The 9,191-nt window shown below is 34.8% G+C and overlaps 2 protein-coding genes across 2 annotated transcripts; one reads left to right on the forward strand and one right to left on the reverse strand.

Annotated features, from left to right (window-relative positions):
- The first annotated feature begins 271 nt into the window (after positions 1–271).
- On the forward strand, positions 272–5,009 carry LOC143611147 (uncharacterized protein At4g18490-like). Its single transcript, XM_077085428.1, has 14 exons — positions 272–481; positions 653–779; positions 985–1,186; positions 1,265–1,990; positions 2,199–2,350; positions 2,414–2,542; positions 2,639–2,761; positions 3,062–3,238; positions 3,318–3,495; positions 4,280–4,332; positions 4,406–4,448; positions 4,535–4,669; positions 4,757–4,873; positions 4,965–5,009. The coding sequence occupies exons 1-14, from the start codon at positions 418–420 to the stop codon at positions 5,007–5,009; spliced, it is 2,271 nt and encodes a 756-aa protein (XP_076941543.1). The 5' UTR covers positions 272–417.
- A 351-nt stretch (positions 5,010–5,360) lies between these two features.
- Positions 5,361–8,354, reverse strand: LOC143611144 (spermidine coumaroyl-CoA acyltransferase-like). The gene is made up of 3 exons (XM_077085427.1): positions 7,941–8,354; positions 6,628–7,007; positions 5,361–5,892 (listed from the first exon to the last, which is right to left on the reverse strand). Exons 1-3 carry the CDS (start codon positions 8,352–8,354, stop codon positions 5,364–5,366), a joined length of 1,323 nt encoding a protein of 440 aa, XP_076941542.1. The 3' UTR covers positions 5,361–5,363.
- Between the last annotated feature and the right edge of the window lie 837 nt (positions 8,355–9,191).

Here is a 9,191-nt window from a genome sequence, read left to right on the forward strand (position 1 = left end):
TAGACTAGATCTCATTATCGTTCAGGTAGATTGGCTGTACTTGAATGCAAATAGGTAGAAGATGTTTGATAATTATACGTGTCTAGATCTTATTATGCTTCATGATTGACATCAATTGCTGAATTTTAAGATTATACGAAACCCTAGGTGTTTGATGTGTTTGTCCAACTTGATTCCGAGAGTATTTGGTTTCAACTAATCTGTTTCTTTTGAATTGTTTGTGATTGATTTTCATGTGAGTTAGTTAGGTCATTGATTGCTGCAATTAAGGCCTGATTGCTTTGGATTTAGGGAAATAGAGATATGCAGAACCTTGTTTGGATGTAATATTGTTCAAGAAAAGTGAAAGTTTCGTCTCATTCATCTGTATAGTTTTATGTTGAAGTGTTGGACTAAGTAACATATCATCAATCTAATATGCAGATGGCTGAATTACAAAAAACAGATCCTCCTGCCAAATCAAAGGAGAAAAGTTCACCAGGTAATGTTCTAAGTCCTTGACATTTTCTTATTCAATTAGGTAGATGCTTTAGGAGAATATTTTGATTGTAGCCAACATATGAGTTATGTGAAATCATTCACACTTTGATTTCTTGATAAGACTGTTATTGTTTGCGCAAATGAGGAGTTAATTGTATTCTTTGTCCAATAGCAGACATAGACTTTGGCAAAGACTTATTTGGATCATGGAAGCCGATGTCCATGGGAGATGATGAAATGGATTTCGACTTTGGACCATCCACCAAAGACAAGCAAAAGGCTTTTAAGTTTGACAAAATGTAAGCGCTACAAAGACTCATAGTTGCATATTTACATATATAGTAGTTTTGTGTTTATTACTTTGTATCTGGATGGAGGACAAATGTATTTATTGCTTATTCTAGAGAGAAAAGATCAGATTCTTAATATTATTATTATTATGCAGCTGAGTCAATCCAGAATTCTATATGGTTATTCTAAACATTCATTGCTTAACTTCTCCAGGGATATGGATTTTTCTCTTGATGCTGATTTTAGCAAGATATCATCTTTCAATATCGACATGCCTGGTTTTGATGTATCATCCCCTGCAAAGAAATCTGGAAAATCAAAGGAGGGATCAAAAGAAGAAGCTTTTGGTGGAACCAATCAGTCAAAAAGAGATAGCTTTGGATTCTCATTTGATTTTGATGGGTATGTTTATATAGTCATATCCAAGTTTTTCTGTATCATAGAAAATATCTCAACAATCTAACTGTAAAGTCACTTATATATGCTTTTGTAGGTTTGGAGATTTGAAAAGACAAAGACTGATGAAAACACAAACAAATCTAAAGATAAGGAAGGACACTCAAATGCAAGCATCAGTGGAGGTTCTGCTGACTTCTTGGCTAAAGACGTTGATGCATTCAAGGATGATGATATATCATTTAAGAATCCAGCATCACGGGTTGCTACCAATTCAGAGGTTGACATTCAAACAGACAACATTAAGGATCCTGATACCAGAACTGAGGATGCCAACTTGATATCTGTCATAGATGAGAGCTCTCTTCTAAAACCTGCACATTCTGAAGAACAGAAGATACAGAGAACAGTAGAACCTATACAAGAATCTCCTTCATCAGAGAAGAGAGATTCTCCAGAACCTCTTGCTCAGAAAGTTGTGCAAGATGCATATGTTCATTCTGAAGATACATTATCAGATGTGCAAGAAGAAAAATCTAGAAACTTGGTTAAAATCGTGAGCCCAAGTACAGGGGACGAGCAAAATGACATGAGGCCTGTGACTGAGTTGGTTCCTACTGAAAATTTCTCAGAACATCTGGAAGCACAATGTGAGAAAGGTGAAAGTTGTGAGAGGGATGATAATGTAATTACTGGCCATATTGGTGACAGTGATGTACCTAAGGCTGATTCACGTCTTGAAATTCATTTGACACCTGGGATAGAGAATTCGGCTCATGAAGAATTGGCTGATAAAAGGAACTTGCTGGGCAGAATAGAGTATGTATTCTATATATATTGGACGTCTTTGTTAATTTGTGACTAAATGTTTAACTGAAACTGGAATATGTGCAGATTATAGTTACACATGAATTTTAAATGATTTTGATATTATAGACAAGGCCTTTAACCTTGTGCTAGACAGAAGTGTAAATATCTTTCTAATCTTATGCAGTGGAATCGTAACTGATGAGTCGGCACCAGATAAAGAGAGAGTGAAAGTCCCAATCCGATCAAAATATTTCAAAAAGCAAAATGGAAGTGAATCTGAGTTGCAGCAGGCATCTGTCTCTTCAACAAAACTCTTCTCCATTGGCAACAAAAGAACAAGTACCTTACCAAGTAACGCTGCATTAGAAAAAAGGTGAAACATTCTTTTAATGCAAATATAATATGAACAGGAAAACCCTGATTAAGACATTTACAGGGAGTTTGGCTCTAGAAGTTTAGAATCTGGTAGCAAATTTACTGGTTTATCAAGGTCGTTGCCCAAAGTGCTGCGAGAAGACATTGAAAACACAGAAGCAAGTCATGTAAAGAGCCTTAACAGTACAAGGTGAGTCGGTATAATTTTGAACAGATGATATTATAATTCTCATAGGTCTTAAGTAAAACAAGTTTACTAATTCCATTAAGATATGGTTAATTACAGGGAGGGTTTGAATACTGATAATATAAGACCCAGAAGTGAATCAATGGTGACAACAGTAGCACATGATATTTCACTAATGACGGAACCTGTGTCAAAGGGAAGTGACCAAAACAATGCACTCAGGTTTAGTAATTGTATTTGGATTATCAGTATATTTTAATCTTTATCGTAGTGGTGACGATTTGGGTGGGTTGGGTAATGGGTTCGGATTGAAATCGATACCTTTTAGTACTACTCAAATCTGGTCGAGTAATGGGAAGTGACCCCCAAACACTTCTCTTTATTATTTTTTAGAAGTTTCATAAACAGTTATTGCGCTAATTATGATTGAAAAGATATATTTTCATTATGATAATAAAGATTTTGCCCGACACATTTGACTTACAAAACACCCCAAAAACTTTTTGGGGATCTTTTCATCAGGTCTGATGTTCGTCCATCTAGTTCAACTGAACAACCAAGAAAAAATATTCCACTGAATATCATAAATTCCAGGACATCTACTTATAACATGAGGAAACCTGTTGTGAAAGAAAATAAGATGTCTCTGACTAAAGCTGAGATTAAGGCATCTGAAGTTTCTACTTTAAGAGTTTCTAGGTAGTTATTTGAATATTCTGTTTTGTCTATTAAACATTTAAAATAGATTGTACCAATTGCCATTCATCTTTAAATGCAGACCTACGGAACTGAAGCTAAAGCCACTCAGTTCCTTGTTACCGAAGGGTTTGACATCAATGAAAAACAAGAATCAAAGTCCAGAGTTGCAAACAAACATGGTGTTCAAGAGAAACCTTTCTGTTGACACTATGAAACGAACACCACCTACCCCAACGCTGAAACGTAAAGCTTCTGAGGTTTGCTTTTCTCCCTTTTTGACTTGTGAAAGCTCGATTTGGAGCTTGGCTCATTTTGAGCTCTTTTTATAAAGCTCAAGCTCCGCTTGTGGGTTGTTTTCTCAAGCTTAGGCTTGAGCTCGGCTTGTTTGTTATTTATTTATTTATTAATTTATACACATTTTAATTATTTTTATATATATTTCAATTATAGTTTTTATATGTAACATAATATATATTATTTAGTTAATTTTATCATAATTTTGTATATGAGAAATGTTATTATATAAGATATATATTTAATGCGTTAAATAAAAAGTTATGTAAATAATAGGCTCCTTTAGGTTCGTGAGCTAGCTTGAACTCAGGCTCGTTTATCGAGCAAGCTTATTTTAAGGCTCGATATTGGGTCAAGCTTGTTTAAGTGCGGCCCGATTTGAGCTTTTAACAAGCTGATCGTGAGTAGCTCACGAGCCGGCTTGGCTCGTTTACACCTCTAGGTCAAAATGGGTTGGTTGAACATTATAGATACTAGGGTGCCACAAATTGTTTCAGTAATGTATGGTTTTTTGACTTTAGATATTAAGGTTTTATGCATTCAAAATGCACTTAAGTTTCTTTTAATCAATGTTTTCACATTTTTACCTCCCCGTTAGACAAATATATATAACCCAAATCAGCCCATTCATAAAAACTCTTTAAATAATAAATGCTTGGATAAAGGGTTATGAAACACAAACTAATATCGCTCAAAAGAAAATAAACATAAATTAGTACATAATAAAGTTTATGATTAATTATGCAGGAATCAACACCATGTTTAACTCCATTAAAACGTCTCTCTGCATCACCCTGCAGGTCCTACAACTTTATGTGTACTTGTCTTATTTTATTTGATTTTATCTAAAACATATATTTTATCAATAATCAGCAGCAAAATCACTGCATTATCGAAAAAAGCTGTCGAGGAACGGGTACTTCTTCTAGAAACATCTGTGGATCATTCTCAAGATGACATGAATAACTACAACTAACACGCATTTCGGTTTCCTCATCACAGGGTGGCAATCATGCAACTCTGGTACATGATAAGTCCCCAAGGCTTAATGTTTCTCTAACAGAAATGGACATATCTTCAATAGAAAATGATGATATTTTTGAAAAGGCTGAAGCATATTCAAAGGAGCTTGACGATGTGAGCATATAAGCATATTAAATGTGAAACACTATTTGAGGATGAGCCGAAAGTAATAACTAATAATGGACATGCTTTTCAATGCAGATATGCAACATGCTGAAAAAGAAACACGAGGAGGCAAACGACATACTTGTTCGTTCTATTGTCAACAACAATCAACTCCTGATGCTCAACCATCCCATCTACATCCATCAAGACAAGATATCCTTTTATAAAATTAAATATAAATAGTTTTATATATCTGTTTGGTGTTTGGGACTACGATTGTTTTAGTCCTTGATATATTAGTTACATCCACATGGTTCAGGAATTTGCTGCGCTGCTGATTGACAAGTAGCTCGAGATCTAAATGTGTTTAGCAAGTTCCAAAACAGAGTTTCAGGTACTTTTATTCATGTTCATATATCATAACAACTTAACAAGCATAGTTTTATGTTGAGAGAATCATATAATTAGAATATGGTGGAATACTTATCATTGATAAGACTTTTATATGAATTGGATAAAGATTGATGTTTTTAGATAATAATAGCCTACTGATTCATTAGAATTTAATATAGTGGCACAACAGATTGCTAATACGAATTTGATTCATATGAGAACTCATTTTAATTCGATATATTGTCTTCCAACAATTTATTATTTATTATTCAAATGTATGAGTCCAACCATACATTGGCTCAACAATTCCCTACACGTACTCCTTTTTACCAAACTTCTCCATCTCCTCTCGAAAACTAACAACCGCCTTTGCGCGTAAATACAACACCACCTTGAACCCGTCTTTCTTCCCCTGGCTAGCCTCTGAATACGGCAAGAAGAAACATGGCTCGACGCTCCCTAGCAGCTTCCTTGAGAGGGGCAGAACAGTGACAGGACCACCCCAACCAAAGTCAACCGTTGAGTGGCCCAAGTGCCTCCAGTCAGTAAATGCGCTAACCCTTGGGCCAGCATTGATCCCTTTCTTGTAGTTTAGCTCTTGGTAATCGATAAACGAGTGAACATACTCGTCGCTCACGTTTCTCTTGCTCTTTTTAATCAGTTCAGCAGTTTCCCGAATGGGTTTTTCTATTAGATCTCCTGCTGTGGTCTTTACGTACATTGGAACACAGCCGTTGCCCCAGTAGCCTGCCGGTAGAGGTGGCTTTACTACCCTCCTTATGTTGACCGCGTACGCAAATTTCACCTCCTCGTCTTTTGGAATTTTTGAGGCTTTCACCCTGTCAAAATAGAAGTAAAATAGAATTTTATATATATTTAGTAATTCTTATAAATATTATTATATTAAATAAATAATGGTTTTAACACATTTGTAGGATGTTACAAGGTTTAAAAATGCATTTTGGAGACGCTGGTTAAGTTAAAAAAACCACTAGTTTCACTAGTTTTATTCTATTTTCACAACTAGAGCGACCTGCTGGACTGAGAACAGGCCATACCGATAAACAACTGGTATGGTCAGATTCATTTGAATTCTCTTCGAATGGACCAGCTATTTACCCATTGAACCAATAAGACAACCGATTTAACAAAATTAAGTGTAACATAACTCTGTTTTGGAATCAGGTCAACTAGTCAAACTTCCATTCAACCAGTGAACCGATAAGACAACCGATTTAACAAAATAGGCATTTTTTTATTTTAAAATCACATTTAACGACAATACCCCTAGCTTATTCATCTCTATGTTTCACTAACACTAAAAAGTCACATGAAGAGAATAAATAGTTCAATATTGATTTATTTGAAATTGTGTGTCAATGTTACTTTGTTTTAAAATCAGTCTGATAAAAAATGATTCAACCAGTGAACCCCATAAAACACCCATTCTTTTTTTCTTTTGTTACGTCTTGGGCTCCTAGCTACTGGTTAGGAGTTCCTCGCTTTTGTTAGTTTTAGTATATTCGTACTTTCAAAAACAGAACATAAGAGTAGACTAGGTCTAACTTGGTTACCTTGCTTGCCATAGAAAAGCACCCAAAGCTTCAAAAGTGGTGAAACTCAAACCGGACTTTTCTTGTAAAAAAGTCTTTAACCGGTCCAACCATTCATCTTTCACATGAAAGCACTCTCTAACCACTTTTTCATTCAATTCTGCATACGGTACATACTCCTTATCCAATGACAAAAACTCCTCAATCGGAAACTCCGTCCTGGCCGGTTCTCTAGGGACCAACAACTTCGACCGCTCCCAAACCGGTTCAACTGTAACATTGACCGCCCCTCGAGCAAGCTCGGCCATAGCATTGAAAAACAATGTCGCCCCAAGCCCATCACACAGCGCATGGTGCACCGATGCACCAAGCGTATATCCCCCACAACTAAACCGAGTCACCTAGCAAAAATATACAAATACGTGATTGTTAACTATTTATATTTGTGGTTTTCTAATAGTAATTGTTTTCTTTTTATTTTCTTTAATTGATGTGGCCAGTAAAATTCTAACAATGTGATTATTGAAGCCACTCTTGTCACAGTCGGTGTTGTAGAAATCGTAAGGCACTAGTCGGTCGGCATGGTAAGGAGTAGGGACTAGCGATTAATCGAGACTAATAGAGATTAGTCAGATTGGAATTTATATGTAAATCTTCAAATATACATATATATTCCAATTTTTATGTTGAAATCTTCAATTTTGACTGATTTTGGACAAATCGGCGTCAAGTCGGTGGGGTAGCGACTAGCGATTAATCGGGGATTAATTGGCGTCTAGTTGGGATTTTTACATAACGTAGCATTACATTTTTCACATTTTAAAACGGGGCCACTAGCAAAAATAGACGAAATTGTGATACTTTCTTCAACCTGATTGTAAACTATTTTTATTTGTGGTCTTATAATTGTAAATTTCTTTTTATTATATAAAAATGTAATACTAAATTTCATCGCGTTTACCTCAAAATAAATTGCAAATGGACAAGAAGTTGTTCTTGAATAACAAAAGAAAAGCAAGTCGTTTAAAAATTATATTAATTTTTTAAAAATTAATATTAAATTTATTAAATGGAAGGTGTTTTAATTTATTTGGCTAAATGCGGTTTGTGAAACCACTTCGTTCAGAGCAACAAAGGATGGCGCTTTTCACTTTTTAATTATTTTAATTAACATGACACAGAATAAAGATACGTTTTTCACTTTTTAGTTAATAATAACCTGATACAGAACAGAACAAAGATTTTTTTAGTTAACCTGATACAGAACAAAGATGACGTTTTCACTTTTTAGCTAGTTAAACCTAAAATTCGGCCATTAAATAAAAAAGGGTCACCTGTAAGATGAAGAGATTGGTCAAAAACGTCTCCCGATCCGGATTTGGAACCAACAATTCAACAAATTCATCATCCGCATCGTCAAGGTAACTAACCGAGCTCAAGGGGAAATCAACCGTAGCCGGTATAACTTTAACTCCATCACCCGCCATGCAATGGAGCTCAAACCGCCCATCACTGTCCCGTCTGTGAAGCGACCCCGTGAACTGGTAGTATTTTACAAGAGCAGTGGATAAGGCCGCGGTGATGACATCAAATGGATCCGTGAGTTGGTGGTTGGTGGCAGCATAGACTCGGACGTATCGAAATGGGACGTTCATGTTGCGGTCGGTGTCGAGGTGGGATAGAGGGAGGATGTGGTCGTCGGAGAATGGTGGGTGGACGGTGGTTGGTGGTGACAGTTTGACCGCCATGACTGATGCTGGTTGCTGCGATGAAAGTGAGTGAAGTCAAAAGACTTTATATAATGAAACTGGTCAGGGGCTGGATATTTATGCATCATTCGGACAAAAATTCATTTTTGGTTTTTATGATGTTTTTTTTTATGTAACTAAACAAATACACAAAGATGTCTCGTTTGTTTTTCATTTTTTCTTTCCGACACTTTATTTATTTTCCAAATACAGAATTTTATTAATTTATAACTGCAAACAGTCATGTATTGTACACATTTATTTTCTGTCTAAAATAATTTTGAATGCTCTTTATTTGGATTTTAATTTATTAATACCAACTAATATATAGCCCGTGTAATGCACGAGTGGTTAAAAAAAATATAACAAAAAAGCTAAATTTAATAACATGCATTATGGATTCATAGGATATAAATAATGATAAATAAAATTTTATAATTTATTAATATCTAAAAACCTTATTTAATACAACATTTAAAGTATATTTGTAACTTTGTTAGTAATTTATAAATGTTAATAGAATTAGTTGGCATTCTAGTTGGCTACTCTAACTGAATAGCATGTGAAAAAATTGTTTTGTTTTAATAGTATAGGTAGATAATTGATTGAAATAATGGAATGCAAATATTACAAGTTTTATATTTGATCTTTTGGTATTATATAACTTCAAAAAAAATTTAGTTTAAATAATCTTTTTTGATGAATAAGTTTATGAGCCTTATAAATTTTCTAACTTTTAATTAAATGTTATAAATTAATATTTTCGATGTTGAGGTATGAATCATGCTGAGGGCAACATGATGGATAGGTAGAGGATGAATCATGCTTCTTTGTGAC

The sequence above is a fragment of the Bidens hawaiensis genome, unplaced genomic scaffold, assembly GCF_021521415.1.
Source record: "Bidens hawaiensis isolate Kalapana, Puna unplaced genomic scaffold, B.hawaiensis_p1.1 tig00029621_1, whole genome shotgun sequence".
In the NCBI taxonomy this organism is placed as follows: domain Eukaryota; kingdom Viridiplantae; phylum Streptophyta; class Magnoliopsida; order Asterales; family Asteraceae; genus Bidens; species Bidens hawaiensis.

Coding starts and splice junctions, on each gene's coding strand:
- LOC143611147 (XM_077085428.1), top strand. CDS start 418: ATGCAGATGGCTGAATTACAAAAAACAGATCCTCCTGCCAAATCAAAG. Junction 2,543..2,638: donor AAGAGCCTTAACAGTACAAG/GTGAGTCGGTAT, acceptor GGTTAATTACAG/GGAGGGTTTGAATACTGATA. Junction 4,670..4,756: donor ATTCAAAGGAGCTTGACGAT/GTGAGCATATAA, acceptor TTTTCAATGCAG/ATATGCAACATGCTGAAAAA.
- LOC143611144 (XM_077085427.1), bottom strand. CDS start 8,354: ATGGCGGTCAAACTGTCACCACCAACCACCGTCCACCCACCATTCTCC. Junction 7,008..7,940: donor CCAATCTCTTCATCTTACAG/GTGACCCTTTTT, acceptor TATTTTTGCTAG/GTGACTCGGTTTAGTTGTGG. Junction 5,893..6,627: donor GCTTTTCTATGGCAAGCAAG/GTAACCAAGTTA, acceptor CTATTTTGACAG/GGTGAAAGCCTCAAAAATTC.